The sequence below is a fragment of the Polistes dominula genome, unplaced genomic scaffold, assembly GCF_049000335.1.
Source record: "Polistes dominula isolate Pdom_NZ unplaced genomic scaffold, Pdom_raw_medaka contig_22, whole genome shotgun sequence".
NCBI lineage: Eukaryota > Metazoa > Arthropoda > Insecta > Hymenoptera > Vespidae > Polistes > Polistes dominula.
Window position 1 is genome coordinate 3,712,276 of NW_028300966.1, and position 19,317 is coordinate 3,731,592.

The 19,317-nt window shown below is 26.1% G+C and overlaps 2 protein-coding genes across 4 annotated transcripts in view; one reads left to right on the forward strand and one right to left on the reverse strand.

The window, feature by feature from the left end:
• The window catches only part of TTLL5 (Tubulin tyrosine ligase-like 5), a 42,668-nt gene that overhangs the window by 13,552 nt on the left and 9,799 nt on the right, over positions 1-19,317 (forward strand). Inside the window, exons 2-4 of the mRNA XM_015315881.2 lie at positions 4,521-4,695; positions 5,380-5,463; positions 5,547-5,670. Of these exons, the coding sequence (XP_015171367.1) occupies positions 4,529-4,695; positions 5,380-5,463; positions 5,547-5,670 (375 nt within the window). The 5' untranslated portion in view covers positions 4,521-4,528. The remainder of the gene's footprint in view (positions 1-4,520; positions 4,696-5,379; positions 5,464-5,546; positions 5,671-19,317) is intronic.
• On the reverse strand, positions 5,884-18,161 carry LOC107063791 (uncharacterized). Of its 3 annotated transcripts, none has more exons than XM_089173071.1 (2): positions 18,008-18,161; positions 5,884-8,371 (listed from the first exon to the last, which is right to left on the reverse strand). In XM_089173071.1, the coding sequence occupies exon 2, from the start codon at positions 8,352-8,354 to the stop codon at positions 6,588-6,590; it is 1,767 nt and encodes a 588-aa protein (XP_089029197.1). In that variant the 5' UTR covers positions 8,355-8,371; positions 18,008-18,161; the 3' UTR covers positions 5,884-6,587. The 3 variants fall into 3 exon arrangements, with proteins under 3 accessions (XP_089029197.1, XP_015171368.1, XP_089029198.1); XM_015315882.2 differs by lacking the exon at positions 18,008-18,161 and adding an exon at positions 12,165-12,270; XM_089173072.1 differs by lacking the exon at positions 18,008-18,161 and adding an exon at positions 8,947-9,614.

The following is a 19,317-nucleotide window of genomic DNA, read 5'->3' on the forward strand; positions in this document are numbered from 1 at the left end:
TCAAGTAATTTTCATTAGCAACCAAAGAGACCACCTTTGCAGTTTAGGTCGCGTGTCAGAGTACTTTTAAAGCTATAATATCGTGCAAAAGAGCCCCCCATGGTTTGTTTGGAACATGTACGAGGTGATTACTATAATATATTATAGGCGTGTTCATGCGATCGACATTCATATGAAATTTTTGTTTCTTCTAACGATTAAATCGAAACACACGCGACTTTGTTCCCTCTTTTTGTTCTTTTTTTTCTGGATTTCTTTTTTTTTTTTACCATCTAAAGAAGTAGTAACACACTCTTGTTGTTTAAATAGTTTTATAAATATTATGATGCAATGCAAAATTGCTAATTAAATATTTATTTATTAAAATAATATTAAAAATATATTAAATATTTGTTATGAAAAATAATTAAATTTAATAAATATTTTATTGCTAAATTTAATGCTAAATAAATATTTCTTAGTTTTAATTTGTAAATTTAGATGGTTCGGAGGCGGTAACTAATTTATTTTGCGATAATATGTTTGTATTAATCGAATATTAATTTAATTATTTTAAATGCGTCAATAACGTGCAAGTTATGATTTTTATTTATATAGAAAGTAATAGAATTTTTATTATTTTTTTTATTTTTACAGTTTTACGTTTAATATTATTTAATTCCTGTATATGATTGACATGCAATTTGAAACTAACTCGTTCTCACATATACGTGTATCTTTTAAATCTTATTATAATGATTATTATTATTTACTATAACATACTACACAAGTATCATATTATATAATTTTTTTTATAGACACGAACCAACAATTAAATTAGAAAGGATTCATACGTATATAAAAACTCATATGATATATTATATAATTATATTTAATAACATCAAAATCCAATTTTTTTGGAATTTTGTATAATAATTGGAAATTTGTGTAAAAGAAAATAAATCAAATGCAAGTAAAAAAGAAAGGAATTTTCATTAAGCAAAGTAGGTCATGTTTTGTTTACCCATCTAAAATAACAACTTATGAATATATCTTTCAAATGAAGCGAGGTTTTAATTAAACAAAAAATTCCTTTTTTTTAATTATCTTATGAATTTACAACAACACGCTTACGCTTATTATAAATGCAATATCGTTTATTTATTAATTTATTATGTAATGAAATATAATATTAATTACAGTATACATAATATTAATTGTATTATAGTAAACATTTAATTCTAATATAATAAAATTTCAATAGTATATTTATGTGTTATAATAAAATCTGACAATAAGTTGTTTCTTGCGTCCACAAAATAAAACATATACAAACTTTATATATCATAGGGAAGTTTAACAGGTCGAAAAAGAATCAGAACATATTGTTTTGATCTTTTTGAACGTTTCGTCCTTTTATTAGAACTTCTTTAGCAACTATACAATACAAAGTTTACATAACCTTAAAAATACATACATACACAACTTTGTATTATAGGGAAATTAAACAGGTGAAAAAAGAATCAAAACATATTGTTTTGATCTTATTGAACGTTTCGTCCTTTTATTACAACTTCTTCAGCAACTATAAAATACAAAGATTACATAACCTCAAAAATTATTAAATACATACACAACTTTATATCATAGAAAAGTTGAATAGGTGAAAAAAGAATCAAAACATATTGTTTTGATCTTATTGAACGTTTCGTCCTTTTATTAGAACTTCTTTAGCAACTATACAATACAAAGATTACATAACCTTAAAAATACATACATACACAACTTTGTATCATAGGGAAGTTAAACAGGTGAAAAAAGAATCAAAACATATTGTTTTAATCTTATTGAACGTTTCGTCCTTTTATTAGAACTTCTTCAGCAACTATAAAATACAAAGATTACATAACCTTAAAAATACATATTTGTTCGAAACGTTAAATGTATAATAATATTTTTTATTTATACCTCGATCATCAATTTTCCGAGTCTTCTATGTATTGATAAGACATATATTATATATTTTTTATTTTTTTTTATAACAAATACACTAAACCTAGCACCAATAATGTATGCTGATTGATTAAAAATTCGTTGATAACGTCATAAATTGAAAATTAAACATATAAATTAAACAGTAATTAATCTAGACTAGTGTCTAATGATCTAAATATCAATTACTTTTAAGGTTATGTAATCTTTATATTTTATAATTGCTGAACAAGTCAATTTTAATTCAAAATTTCTTCTTCATGTAACATTTGAATTCTATAAATAATTAAGCGTTTTATTATTTAAAAATGTCTATAAATCCATTTATCTATTAAAATTATTATTGTTAAACATTTTTTGTTATTTTTAAAGAGTAAATAAAGACTGGTAAGCCTCAAAAAGCATTTTTTTATACATCAGTCATTTTGACTAGTGTGGTAGAAATAGGTATACCGAAAATGGTGGTATATCTAGTAAAATCAAAACAATATGTTTTGATTTTTTTGTTCATCTGTCCAACTTCCCTATTATATAAAGTTTGTATAAATCTGACAATCTTTGTATCACCATTTCATATATCTAATTTTAATTTACAATTTTTGTTTCACTTAAATATTAACACGAAACAAATTAATCGTATTACAAGAGGGTCGAGTATTAATGTTTTATTATAATATATTACAGATACATAAAGTTCGTGGTTTATCAAATATATTAAACGGCTTTCTCCCTTTTCCTTCTTATGCAAACGATGCATTACAATCGCATAATCACTTGAGTGACTCACGCACAGAGTAGTCCACTCCCTGTTACCTGTTTTTTACGTTCTGCGTGATGACCGAGGGTACTATAATGCCAATATGTAGATTTTGGTGTTAAAAAAAAAAAGAAAAAAACAAGTGGAAAAGAGGGTATCGTCAAACTCATTTGTACGAATGATCGATGATTCGTGAAATGTTAAAAGGAAAAAAAAAGAAAATAACAAAATGAATCGTTTTGGTTATTCTTGAACCTATTTTCTTTTTTTTCTTTTACAAATGTCTTGTCATTTCCTTCGTGTTTCACCATTCCTTTCCTTTTCTATTCTTTAAACGAATATTAACAATCTAAGTGTAGAAAGTTAGATTTGGCATATGTACGACCTTTCGTGACACGTTCTCGTGTTAAACTTTAAGAAAAAGAAAAAAAGAAAGAAGAAAAGAAAAGAAAAGAAGGAAACTTGAAGCAATGATGCTGTGGTATTTCAAATACAATCCTTGAAAATACAATTATTACTATTTCATTTGAACTTATTTCATTTTTATTTCATTTCTAATTCTTTTATCTACATTCAAGTGAATTTGTCGTTATAAAAAAACCATTTTGAAAATTTGCTATTGCATTATCCAATTTATTAATATTTGATGTAACAAAGACACATCATCGTTTTAAAATTAAAATCGGAAATTTTTTTATGGAAATCGATAAACTATTTTTAACTTTTTACTAGTACTGTACATTTATATATATAAAAATATATAATATAATATAATATAAAATAATATAATATAATATAATATAATAATATATAAAATAATAAATAAATAAATATATATATATATATATTTATTTATTTATTTATTTATTTTAATAATACATTGAGTTAGATACAGATAAATATAATTAAATATATTATAAAATATATATAATAATTTATTATATACTAATATATATGTTATATATATAAATGTACACGTGTGTGTGTGTGTTTATAAATGCATGTATGCTTGGAATAATAAGTTCGAGTACTGGTACACTTGTATTGAAAGCATAGAACAAAACTCACTTATGTTAGGTACTAAAATAACGTCTTGTGATTCAAGGGTAGAACTATACACAACCCTTACTCGTGGCCTTTACGAACTTTGCTTCGTGCATAATTTGGATACTCGGTTATAATGAATAGCCTAACATGAATGGGAAAGCCTCAATAAATAAATTTATTTTTAAAGGAATGATATTACGACAAGATTTTGTGTTCTTCTTAATTTTGTTCTATTTTTGATACAAAAGTAGTAGTTTTAAAAGGTCACAGTTTTATGTACCGTCTTTTCTTTAACATCTATGAGAAATGACGACTAAGGTGAAACCTTCCAGGTGTGTATATCTCGAAGGACTTGAGGTGGTATTGTGTGATAAGTATTTTAATACTACTTAAGAAGAACAACCCCTGACATCATTTTCTTTAACTTAATTCATATTACAAGATCATTGACGTATCCCGATCGATATTAGTTATGTTCATGGTAATAATTTGCTAAATGTAGAACAAGTATTGAAAAATAATACGTAAGGGTTGGTACTAGTCTACGATGTCTCTCGTTCAAAAGATTTTTTTCGATTTAAAGCAACGTTTGATTTGTAATTCAGTTATTAGATATAGAAAGATAAAGAATACAAAATAGAAACTTTATATTCGTGCTATAAAGGAATTTTATTTGATGATAAAATCTTTTGGTTATTTATAAAACATTTGATCTGAATATTATTCTTCTGTATGATTTGTATAGGATCGATCATGTTGTCCCAAAGGAAAGGCACTACGATAAGAAAGTTGGATGGAAAACGACCTAAAGAGTCAATGTCATCCTCCAGTCTTTCTGGCATGTCACAATTATCCAATAGTAGCGAGGAAGCTCTCGAACCTTTCGTGCATAAACCACACAACTCTAATACCGATAAACGGTGAGTATATTGATAAACTATTTCAAATGGTGTTACGTTCCTGCCAATTTGTATGCACTTCGATTATTTTTCTACGTGACTGCAATTAGCAATTCGGTTTTTAAGAAATTTTCTTCTTTTTTCTTTTTCTTTTTCTTTTTCGCGTATCTTTGTACAAGTGAAGAGTTAATTACCGTTGAAGTTTATTTGATTAAGTACGTAGTATGCATGAGTGCATTTAATTACCGGGAATGCACAAGTTTTCTCTAATTATCGAAGTAAAACGTTTCGCGAATAATTTAGAAAGAAGTAAACGTAATTATTTTATGTAAGCAATTATCGCGATTATGTTAATCGTGGTTCGAGCAAGTGAGCAAACGAACAGAATACAAAGTGAAAGTTTGATTAGCGTGATTCCTTTTTTTTTTTAATTGCAAGTATTATACTTCCTTGTTTTTAATCTACTTTCTAATACTTTTTCAAAATATTCCCGCCGAAATATTACCTACTTTATCGACTTTTAATATATAATGAAGAGTAACGCCATCTGTTAAAGTTTTGCTGAAACTACTCGAACTACGTTACCATCGCATTTTGTAACACGCGGTAAAAATTGAAACAAATTCTTTTCCTTTTATTGTTATTATTATTATTATTATAATTTATATATTTTTTTGTTTGTTTTTTTTTATTGGTGAATTATAGCACAACGAAAGATCAAAGTCCAATAAACAACGAATGGCTCTTGAATCATCCGGTTGGAAACAGAGCGCCTACTTTACGTTTTAAGTAAGTATATTTAAAATGAAAATATTTATTTTATTATAGTTATACATTATTTTTATTATTCTTATTGGTTTTTTTTTTTTTAGGTGTTGCGCTTTGTCCACACCTCCGGAAGATCCACCAGCTAAACAGTTACATATGACATACAAAATTTTTCAAACGGATACCAAACTTATTAATCTTATACTACAATCTCATGGCCTATCGGAGGTAAGTTTGATATATTATAATAACAACAAAGTTAAATCTAACATTTTACAAACAATGTAATTCATTTTAATTAAATTCTAATTAACATTTTGTATCTTATGAATGTAAAAAGAAAATCTAACGAATTTATATTAAACAAAAGGCCATAACGAAATGGTTAATCATAAAACTTAATTATATTGAAAGGATTATTTAAAAAATTTATAAAACAGATATTTTTTCTCTTTAAGTATTATAATTGGACTCAGAATATATATATGTGTATATATATATTCATGAATTGCATTTTTATTTGTCCTTATTATTGTTTACTCGAAACAAGATAGGAAATATAATTTTTGATTTTCCTTGTCATTTGATTTATTTTACAAAAAAAAAGTATCCCTCTTATCAATAGATAAACTAATGGGTGTATATTAAATTGAATTCCTGCCGTTATATTCTTGTTATATTTTACTAACAAAATTCGATAAAAGGACAGTATCTTCATTTTGAACTTTTCGATAAAACTATTAACTCTTATACCCTATTAGTATTATATTTCGTTGGAATACTTTAATTTTAAACATTATTGTATGATATAATATAATATTTTTGAACAATTAATATTAATATTCATTCGTAATATTTGAATTTTTTTTACAAAAAATATACTTTTGTCTTTTTATATTAAATTTAAATTTAATTCGAAAATCGCAACTTTATATTATATTTTTCTCCTCTTTTTTTTTCGTTTTATATTTTAAAACTCGTCACATAGTAAATACGTATTGAATTTTTAATACTGATAAATGAAGAGTCTTTGAAAAATATTAAATATATAGTGATTTTGATAAAACAGCTAATTAATAATGTCATGGTCTTAAAAATACTTAAAAAGGCTGTCCTCAAAACGATTAAACAATCAGTCTTTATAGCTACATTGTATTCAAGTTACTGTGAATACAACTACTCCAAAACCAATGAGAACCATTACACAATTCCAAATCTAAATTGGCATCTTCTAGCGAACCTTTTAAAACAGTTATACCACTAAAAGAAAGACCCCAAGTACTCAAATTACCGATTTTTTTTAAGCTTCTCCAATTATTAATTATGTCTAACACAGTTTTCTCAGATATATTGTTGGTCTCGTATATGAAGAAACATGATAAATTCTGCACTAAACTATTTTCTATTTTGTCGGTTAATTTATAGTTCTTACCAAACCTTAAGGGCTTTGTAAAAAATTGTTTGAAGTGTGAGCTGTTTAAATCAGGACATCTGTGAATATGAAGGGTTGTTAATTGTGGGGCTAAGGAGAGAATTTTAGTTAAAGCCAAGGCATATACTTCATGTCCCAACCGAACTTTTTGTAAATCCCTGAGAGGTGATGGATCTGGTCCTTCCGACCATATAATATTGGAGCCATCGGTCATCAATTGTCTGAGATTAGAACAATTGTTGAAGATATGTTTCAAATCTATTGTCAATATAGCGATTTTTCGTATAACGTGTAGATGAAGTTCTTGCAACTGTGAACCATTAGTGCGTAAATATTCATAAAAATTATTTAGCCATATATTATCAACAGGAATACCATGTATCCTCAAAGAAGTGACACAGGGAAATAATTTTAACATTTCTGGTGGATGAAGAGGTTCAAAAATATGTAACATTTCAATTCTTGGACATAACTGAGCAAGAAGTTCTAGATGAGCATCCGATGTTTTACAGCTTCTTGCTTGTGTTAAAGAAAGTAGAACATCATCATTTAATACATTCATCATTTCTACCACTCCTCCCATGTGATTGTATTCTGCTAATGATTCCAGTTTAGATAACATTAATAACGCCTTCATTACGCCCGCGTGTGTAACAGAAGTATTAGCAATATTAAGAACTTTCAGGGTTTTACAAATAGGATTACGACTTTCATGATATTGCAAAGAAGAAAGTCGAAGATTTTTCTTTTTTTTCGCGGTGGATCTGGTACAAGGTCTCGACTTTAGTTTGCTCACCAAGGCTTTCAGTTTGGTCCAATTGGTTGACTCTGGACTTGTATCCATTTCGTTGTCTCTTAATTCTTTTTCCGTTAACAATTGTCTCAATCCTTCATCTGTCACTTGTTTCGAACATGCTACATCTAAAATTTCCAACTTAGTGCATGCTTTCCCAATGATTTCAAGTATCTGATCGCTAGCTATATTGCGAAGAGTCAAACTTAAGAGATTTTTCATGTTCAATAGAGCGGAGTTGAAGTGGTTTGGTTCTAACGTGAGTAAGGCAGAACGAGCCAGTTCTAAAGTCTGTATTCCTTTTCCTTCGGAAGCTAATAAGTCTAAAAGCAATGTTTGATGGCTACATCCGTAATAACAACAAAGATTCACTCTTAACTGTTTGATATCATGACCAAGAAGCACTGTTAATAAATACAGAGGAGCAGGACCAGAATTTAAAAATGAACCACCCGATGTAGGAGTGTAGAGCATTTTCGAAGTTTCTTCAATAATTCGACTACGCAGGCTTGCGGGTATGGCATTGACATAATAAGGTCTGAGAATCTGTTTTGCGAAAGAGAACGCCCATTCCGATGACATATTTTGAGAAAACGTTTGTAGTTGGCGGCACATCTGGTGGAGATGTTCACATACTTGCCGCAAACTAAGACTCTCTAGAGTCTTAGGCTGACGGCGGTAAGGCATCTTCTCTTGTTCATTCACTGAAAGTACAAATGAACGATGTTAAGTATCCGTACTCTCTGTAACATTAATCATCTAATAAAGATATGTATTGGGTTGGCAAGAAAGTAGTTTCGGTTTTCTAATGTGAAATAAAACTCAATTGTTTCTAAGCTAACAGTTGTAAACAAAATTACACGGAATTTGTTTCTATAGCAACCTAAAAGTGTCAACTACCAAACCTCGAAAGAACAAAATTCTAACAATAACAAAAGAATAACGAAACAAACATAACTTTATTTATTGGTGCAAGCCGAAATTACTTTCTTGCCAACCAAATAGAATATTTTGTAACTGGTGGTACAAGCAAGCAAGTAATGATTCTATGTAAAAAACTAAGTCAAAAATATAGAATCAAATTTGTTCATATAAAACCTATCTTTTCATATAAAATCATTATTTGGTCGTTTGTACCATTAATTACAAAACACCTTATATATGAAAGATAGATGACAGTAAGGTATAGATATTAATGCATATTTATATTCAGTAATATTCAAAAATCATTTATACGTAAGATAGATTATATGAAAGTAATAAGATTAACTATGAATACCTAACAATAGCGACACTCAACGGCGGGAAATTGAGACTTTGAGGTTAACCGCACTAGAATGTCAAAGTGTAATACTTTCGTTTATATTTTAATGATTAATCACTACATCACTAAATATATTGTAACTTTTAATAGAAAATATCTTCATTTAGATATTGTATCTTATAATATTAATTGATAATAATCGTTTAAACGGGACTGACAAGTTCTCGGAGAATGTTTCGAGTTGATAAGAAAAAAACAAACAAACATAGAATTGATAAATTTGTATTATTCTTTAGTCTTGTTTTCTTTTTTTCTTTTTTCTTTTTTTCTTTTTTTTCTTTTTTTCTTTTTTTCTTTTATATCTGTTCAGAAGAATTCGGATGATTCTGTCGCATTACATTTTCAGAATAATGTTTTTTTCTAAAAGAGATAGAAAAAAACGAATAAAAGTGTTGGCACATGCGCAGTATTGCTCGACATAATTTTGGAACAAAGTTAAGAGTGCGAGAAAAAGAGAGAAAGGTAGATAGATAGATAAATAGATAGATAGATAAATAGATAGATGGATAGATAGATAGATAGATAGATTTGACCGTATTTTAAATAGGAACGTGTTCGTATCAACATTGGTGCTAAATTATTTTTTCCTTTTTTTTTAAATCAATATAAAACTGATGCTGATTTTTGTATAATTGCTTATAAAAATTTATAAAAGAACGGATATACTTATGTATTTTTTTGTTGTTTAGATATTATCTAATTGTATTGTATAATAATATATATATTTTTTTATATTAAATAAATTATGTATTTTTATTTTTATTTTTTCGAATATCAATCATTTATAATTTTATATTTAATAAATATTATATATATATTATATTATATTTTATATTATATATATATATATAATATATAAACAAAGTTGACAAGAAAAAAAAACGATATGAGAATCGATTAATAAAACGCGCAATATTTGAAATATCCATAAAGCGTGTGTTTACCAAAGAAATCGTATACCGATTTACATTCAACTATCATAAATAATCCGATCGACATTACCTTACTGGTTTTTTCCTTCCTTGTCTTTTTTTTTTGCTTTTCATTCTTTTGTTTTTTCTATTCAACAGAATTTACATATTTAATTCGCATGTAAATTACTGGAATTATAAATGATACAAAGATTATATGTATTATATATATTATACTCATAGCAAAAAATAAAACGAGGTCAAATATTTGGCACGTATTTTATTTGAAATGTTAGTTCATTCTCGTTCATTTATTCATTCATTTATACATTCCTTCATATGTTTATTCGTTCATTTATTCGTTTATACATTTTATTATTTAATTGTAAGATCGAATGATCGTTGTTATTAAATTGTCAACTTTACCTACGATTAAAAAGGTATAACAGAGGAAGTAATTTATTGTATAATACGTTTTAAGAGAATGAGTGTTGAAAATTTTCGTTTAAGTTTAATAACTCAATGAGTGACCTTGAACAGTAGATAATATAACAAACGTTGCGAATATATATACACACGTACACGTATGTATAATGCAAAACTGAAAAGTATCATTGTATTGGACTTTTAAATGAATATTGAAATATTGGTAATATATGTTTATCAAATGTAATACGTTATACTCTCTTTTACTCTTGGGGTATCTTTTTATTATTAATAACCAAAATAATTATTGATAATAAGCTGACATAAACATACACACTTTTAGACACGTTTTTAAGCAAATATATATATAATACTTGTTATATATATATATGTTGTAAAAAAATTAACATTACAATTATAATTATTTGTGTTATAAAAAAAAACAAATGCCATCAATTTTTTGCGAACGTGTTTAATTTGATTGAATTTTATTTAGTTTTTCGTAGAATAAAGGGAGGGGGATTTGTTTTGGTGAAATAAATTTCGGAGCATTTTGTCAAGATTCGTGTTCGGTGTTGTGATTCGAAGGAACCAGAAGAATTTGTGAGATATCTTTGAGAAATGATTAAAATTCTATTCGACGCTCTAACACGTGCTCGTCCTTTTAAATATTTGTTTATATCACGAAATGAGGAAGTTCATGATCGGCAGATCGAAGATTCGCGAAATGTTCGTTTTCATTGTATCTGAAGGATACATACATGCATAAATATACATACATATGTGTATATATATACATATATATATATATGTATCTATGTATATGTTGAGATGTGTAGAGATATATACATTTAAGCAAAGGTTTGTCTTTCGCTTCGCGTGAATTTAATTTCGAAGAAAGTTACTCACGCAAATTCGCGTTTCACGTTTCAAACCAATCCCAAATGAATACGTTGATTTTCAAAACCAACGACATAGTGTAGTCGATACCTTGACATTTAGATGAGAAACCTATACACCGAATGAAATAATTAACCAAAATTTATATGGTGAATAATATATATATTTATAAATTATAAATTATTTATTATAAATAATATAAAATTATTATAATATATTATTAATTATAAATTATTAATAATATATATATATATATTTATATATATTTGTGAGAAAAGAAATTAGAAACGTTCCGTATTAATTGAACATCCTTTTTCCTAAATTACAAATAAATTTTATTACTCTTCCATAATTTGTATAAGCAAGGTTAAACAAATTTGTTAAATTTTTCTCTCAATTTGACATTTTATTTTTATCTTTATCTTTATGTGATCTATGGTATTTTTATTATATACTCCATGAAATATTTTTTCTTCCTTTTATATAATAATCTTTATATAATGTGTAATCCTTAATCCGTAAACTTATCTAATCTCATTTGAACTCATACTTGTAATTCTTTGTTTCATAAATATGCAGGATGTATGGGATAATGATATATAAATAAATATATATATATGCGTACGTGTGGATAATTCCAATATAAAAAAAAAAAAACATTTCTATTTAATTATTGCAATGTATTAAATAATATTGTTTCAATCAATTCAAACAACATACGATACTTCGAAAGAGTGGGTCCGAAGATCAACGAGATGGTTTTGTAACTGTTAACGCAATATTATTATTATTTCAAATATATTATCTGACTAAAAAAAAAAAAAAAAAAAAATAAATATGTCAGCAAAGCATTAAAAAAATGGTACAACTAAATTATATAATTGAAAAAGAATTTAAATAGAAATTAACAATAACAATGAATAAAAAAGAAATTACTTTTTGTTCTCTACTCGGTTCACACACGTGTGTCACACACATTTTTAACATTTTGTGCGTATAAAACGTAAACTCGAAGCGAATTTTCGTTTTTTCTTGACAAATTTGTAATTATATTTATATATAAAAAAAAAAAAAAAAAAAAAACATTCTTACTTTTATCCTTGAATTGATACTTCGTTAAAAAAAAAAAAGGGAAGAATAAGGACAATTTTCTTCTAATTGTAAATATATTAAACAAAAAACAAAAAAAGAAAAGAAAAATTAAAGGGAGAAAGATAATTTTTCTTTCTCCTGATTTTACCCGAGAATGAAAAAAAAAAAAAAAACACAAAAAGAAAAAAATATGAGGCGCGTAAACATCGACGATTATTATGATAATCCTGAACGATGAAAAGTGGAGAGACACGTCCGAGTTGAAACTTAGGAAGATCACGACTGATGATGAGGATACATGGTCTACAAGATAGAAAATGGCAATCAGGTTATGGTACGAACCGAGAAGAGACAACACACACGCCGATGGTGCGTAACGCGCGTCAACAAAACCGGTTTTTCACGCGACTCGCCGCCGATTATTAAAAGTATAAACTTCATTTTTCTTAGCTTTGAAATTCTCAGACACAAGTCAACGGTTATACTCGTTAACAACCATACGAGTTTATCGATAAAATCAGTGAAACGAATTCAACTATTAACCACGTGTTCCCCCAACTGGTTTAGCGCCATTTTTTTTCTTTTTTGGTTTCTTTTCAACTAGTCGTCTAAGTTTTTCGAACTTTTTTTCTTTTTTTTTTCCTTCAAATTCTAGCGTTATGAAAATTTTATGCTAATTAAATTCCCATGGTCCTAATAGAAGAAAAAAAAATTCCAAACAATTTAAATTTTTCTTCTTTTATTGGGTTGGCAAGAAAGTACCCTAATAGCACAAAATATTGAAAAATATTAAATACATGTGTATTTAATATTAAAAATTGACAACAATTAATTATTAGAAATGAACATTGAATCTCTTTTTAATATTAAATACACATGTAGTCAATATTTTTCAATATTTTGTACTACTAAGGTAATTTTGGTTTTCTAGTGTGAAATAAAACTCAATTATTTCTAAACTAACAATTGTAAACAAAATTACACGGAATTTGTTTCTATAGCAACCTAAAAGTATCAACTACCTAACCTCAAAAGAAAAATAATTCTAACATTAACAAAAGAATAACGAAACAAACATAACTTTATGGTGATGCAAACCGAAATTACTTTCTTGCCAATTCAATAATTTCTTGTTTATTATTTTTTTCTTTTTAATTGTAATTAAGATGAGTGATAAATCACATTAATGAAATCCCTGAATGATCGTAAAAATCAATTGAAATGATCGTTAAAATCGTTCGGATTGATTTGTTTTCTTCTACCCCCTGCCCCCCCCCTCATTCCCATCCTAATTTCTTCACATTATAACTGTAATTTCGTTTTAATTAAATATATGTCAGATGATTATTGACAACGATTTGTTTCTTCTATGATTAGGTTTTTTTAAAATTCGAAAATTTTGTCTGAAAGTTTTTATGAATAAAATTGATCGATTAGAATCATTTGCGAATTTATTATTTTCTGTCAGAACTGAACAGAATCATTTGTAAAATTCTTATATTTCAAATTATATTCGAATGAGAAATTGCTAAAAAAGAAAAAAAAACAAGATGTGATCAATCTCAGTCAATTTTAGAATAAAAGATAACATTTTTATATGGAATGGTAAATGCAAATTAAACTACAACTATTAATCATTATTTTTTTGTTGTTGTATTTATTTAATTATTGACTAATGAAATTATTCATATACAATTTATGGGTTTTTAACATTTTCATAATAATCGAATTAGTTTGGTTTATTCGCGAAAAGTAATTTGAGTTTTTTTTTTCTTTTTTTTTTTTTTTTACAGAAATTTCCTAAGTCACGTTTACCGACACCGAATTTAATTCTAAAACTTCAAAATCATTTAACATTCAACAGCAACAGATCCTACTTCTTCATACGTGATTTAGAAACCTGTCTTGTATTTCGATCCATCGAATGGGTTTTATTTTTCTGCCATCTCACCAGAAATAAAAAGTTATAATCCAATATTTTTGTCATATTTTTCATTCTTTATATTTTATTATCTTAACGGTAAATATTACAGTGCAAGACAAAGATTACTTGTCATTTAAGAATAAAATTATTTTCATTTAACTCAAGTACATCAAAATATAATTTCCGAAATTTATCGAAGGTTTACGAAAAAACAAAATTGTCTTTTATTTAGCATTAGAATAAAAAAAAAACAAAATTACTCTCCGAAATTACAACCTAATATAGCTCTAATAAAACAAAAATAATAAAATATAATAAAGTATATAAAATAATGAATTAATATTAACATTGATTAAACATTGATATCAATAAATGTGAACATATAAAAAAAAAAAACGAAAAAGCTTGTCTTATTCGTTAATTTAAAATTTGCAATTATTACAAAAATTTATACCACCGTCTATTTTTAAATGATGACATTTGATTTTCCTTATTCTTTTTTTTATTATTATTTTTGATTATTTTTTTCTATTTTGTCAACAAATTTCCAATACGCAAATTAACCCATTACCTGTCACAATACGAAAATGCAAAAAAAAAAATTAAATTATAATATTAACTACTAATAATAAATAAATAAATAAAAAATAAAATATTATTTAAAATAATAATATATATAATAAATAATAATTAATATATTTATAATAAATATATTATTTTTTATTATATTATATTATATTTTAATATATATCTATTAATTATAAATATTATTATATTTTTTTTTATTAATAATGAGTATTAATATTACTATAATTATTAATTTAAAATAAAATACTGAGAATTTGTAATATTTTCATGAACCACGAGGTGTACGATCATATGATTTTAATGAATATATTTCATTCTGAAGTTGCAGTTATAAAAAAAAAACAATTTCAAAACGCGCGCCAATAAAAGAAGCCATTGGCGGGTAATGGGTTAAACGTAGTTTATCTTTCTACATAAAACTAAATGCAATGGAAGAAAAGGAAATGAAAAAAAGATAAAAAAGAGAAAAATTCGCATTATAATTGTTAAATCAAAAAAAAAAAAAAAGATGCTAAGTACCAATGTCGAGAATTTAACGTATTTATTTTTCGCGCGTTAAGCAGCTTCACGATGTTTGATTTTTAAATCGCAGAAGACATTTTTCTTTTTTTTTTTTTTTTGCGGGAAAAACAATAGACACGTCATGCGATGAAAATAATCATTAAGACGGTAATACCATTCGATTACTATTACTAATAGAAGGAATGAGATTACGAGAATAAATCATCTTAGATAATTTATGTGAAACTTAAATAATGGGGTTTATCATAATAATAATAATAATAATCATCATCATAAGCGGAGATCATGATTCAAAGAGGATCCGGCGATGGGGATTTTTATTGATGATCTATATGACGCATTATCGAGATCACATGATTTATGTTTCTCTTTAAAGATCAATTTTCGATCATCCATTTTTATTTATGTTTTTTTATCAAAGACAACAACAAATAAGTAATAATGATAATAATAGTAAAAGAAAGAAAAATTAAAACGAACAGCAAAGTTACATTAACGACAAGTCTATGCAGCCATAGTAGATTAAAAGGAAATAATTGTTTTAATCATTGTCAAGGAAAAACAAACTGACAACGTTTAAAAAGATCTCGATCTTTGCATTCAAACAACACTTCTACTCATTTCGTATTTTTAGTTCCACGTGTTTTCGAATAACTCGATTTATTTTATGTATTATTTCTTTTTATTTGTTTTATTTTTAATAATATCGTTGTCGAATTCATGCAAAATGGATACATTAAATGAAATTTTAAAATGTTGCACGTTCGTTCGTTCATTTTCGAAATATTAATCGAACAATGATATCGATTATTATCGATTAGGGATTAAGAGAGTGGTAGTAATCAAACGTAAGTTGATGTCATCGAATATTAATATATAATTAATTAATTATATATTATAAATATATCGATACAATAAATAAATTATATATTTAATATATATATAAATAAAATTAATATTAAATATTAAATTTTATAATATTAAATAAATAATAAATAATATAATATAATATATATATAATTATATTAATATATGTATATTAATTATAATATGTAATAATATTTATTATAATTAATAATAATATTATCTAATTATTTATCTATCTAATACTTGATTTGATTTTTAAGATTACCAAATGATCCACGATAAATACGAATATTTAATACACGTAATAATAACGAATTTTTTGTATAACGAAATTGAATAAAAAAATCGATATGAATAACCTTGAAATAAATTACTTGCAAGAACGAGAATCAAAGTGTGTTCTCGTTTTCGATATATTCGATTGAACCTCGTTGATCTGTCAACGAACTGATCCCTTTTGATCGTGAATTTCATATATTGCGTATTGCTTAATAATTATTTTCTTTCTTTTTTTTTTTTTTTGGTTACGTTTTATCATCGAGATTAAACGAAAAAAGTCGAGATACACGGATGAGCATAACTATAATAAATTTAATTTATAAGATAATGACTGTATAATAAATATTGAAATATTATCGTTTCGTTATTAAAAAGTCTAAAAAAACAAAATGAAATGATCACGACAAAACAGATGAGTTAAAAATTTAATTGTTTTAACACTCTTAATCTATTACCCGCTTCATTATAATATGGCGGAAAATACTAAATATGGAAATATGAAAAATACAAAAAAAAATTAAATTAACTGTATAATGACATTCATATTAACCAAATAGAATTATTTTTAAAACAATTGTTTTTTCTTTTATTTAAAAATATAAAACTTATGTTATATCATTAATTATTGATTTAAAATAAAATAGTGAAAATTTTGAATATTTTTATGAAGCACGAAGTGTACAATCTCGATAATTTTAACGAATATACTTCATTCTGAAGTTGCAGTTATTAAAAAAAAAAAAAACAATTTTAAAATACGTCCCAAAAAAAGGCTATTGCGGAATAATGGGTTAATAAAATAAAACTAGATCGATAGGGGGAAAAAAATAGATTGTTGATCATCTTATTCTTCGTAAGTTAGAAATCCGGGCGAAGAAGAGACCACGTGACCGATTCGAAATCCCGAACGGGTACGGTGCACCCGTAAGGTGCATACATAAGTTACATAAAAGACAAACACACACACACATCGAATCCGCCAGTAGTCAAACTAACTAGTAGCTTCGAATCTAACTTTCACTGGACCATTTGTATTTACCTAGCTATTATTATTTCTATATATCGTACTTTATTCATATTTATTCAAATTGAAATAAATCAACACTATTTCAAATTATTATTATCGAATAGTTTGTTTGTATTTAAACGATTTACTTTCTAGTTAGGATATCGAGGTCGGTGGCTTTGAAACACGAATCTTTCATTAAATTTTCGTTTTATTGTATATTTATTTATTTATTTATGTATTTTCTTTTCCACCGAACCGCACAAAATTTGATCTTTTTATTTTTTCATTCATTTGTAACGTGAAATAATACATTTTTGAAGGGGACGATAAAGAAATAAATGTGATGAAGATATTACACTTTGATTTTTTTTTCTTCTTATCTTCAAATTCGTTTGAAGTTAAGCCGGAAGAAGAAGAGAGATAGAAATAGATTGACAGGAAGGGAGAGAGAGAGAGAGAGATAGAGGTAGAGAGTATTGAACGAATAAAATATCTTACCTTGAAACAAGCAAGTCCCCTACGGGTGTCTCCTGAGCGATAGCTCGTGCTAGACTGTGGTATCTTCAAAGTTGCCTGCGATTTCTGTGTTGCTTTTCCGATTTACGACCTCGCCATAATAGTTGCGCCATTGCCATTACTGTGGCGCCACCACCGCTACCCGGCGTCATCTTTCTTCTCATCACCCTCGTTATTATTAACAATAACAATCAATTTTTCGATTTATTATTATCATATTTGTTTTTCGTTCAAATCAACAAAATCAAAATGTATGTATTCATTTATTTATTTAAATTTTTACTTATACGAAACACTCTTAAAAGATTATTAGACATTCATAACATAAAGTTCGAGTTAATTGATATTTAAATTTTAAAAATGGTTTTATCTTGTGTTAACGATTAGCAATGATTTTATTTATAGAATTTGGAAAGAAAATTTGATAGAAGATTAGATGAAGATTAGAATTAACACGTTGCCGCACACTTTTAATTTGACGATCGTGCTTAGAAATACGAAGATCGGACGGCTATAGCCGTCATTTGCGGCAACGTGTTAACTATGATGTTTGAGAAGATAATTAAAATTGAATAAATGAATATTTATAAATGAAATAGAAATTTAAAAATGCTTTTTAATAAGTAATAAAACAGCGGTATAGAGAGATTTGAAAAAAATAGACGCGTGTTGGGGTCAAATTGTCATAATGGTAAAACACATCTGGTCATTTTACACACTGCGTAGTATATTCTTTTTTTAGAAACATCTATTACTATATAAAGTGTTGTACTTCGAAGGAAACGTTAACCCTATTCTTCAAGTTTTAGATTTATCTAATAGAATTATCTATAGCGTCTATCTTTGAAATATATTTCTTAGAAAGGACCCAACTACTTTTCTTAATTTATTAAATTACTATAGGGTGTAAAAAATTACCAGAACAGGTAGTTGGTTCGTTGGTTCGTTTTACTACATTTTGCAAGACCCTGTGACAATTTAATAATATTTATCAAAATTATAAATGAAAGAATATTTTTTTTAATTAACATAATAAAAATATTTATGCACATATAAATATAATACTTTATATAATAATGACAATCACAAAAATTTAATTAATTTTCTTTTTCCATTTGAAATAACCAACAAATGTGATGTATCCACACACATTATTTACATTCAATACTTAAATACGAAGAAGACTATAGTGTTTACTATTTATGATTTACTTTCAAACAACATACAATATACATACCTATGAATATTTATCCTTATCTTTTTTTTTTTACATAGTTTCATTTAATTATAAT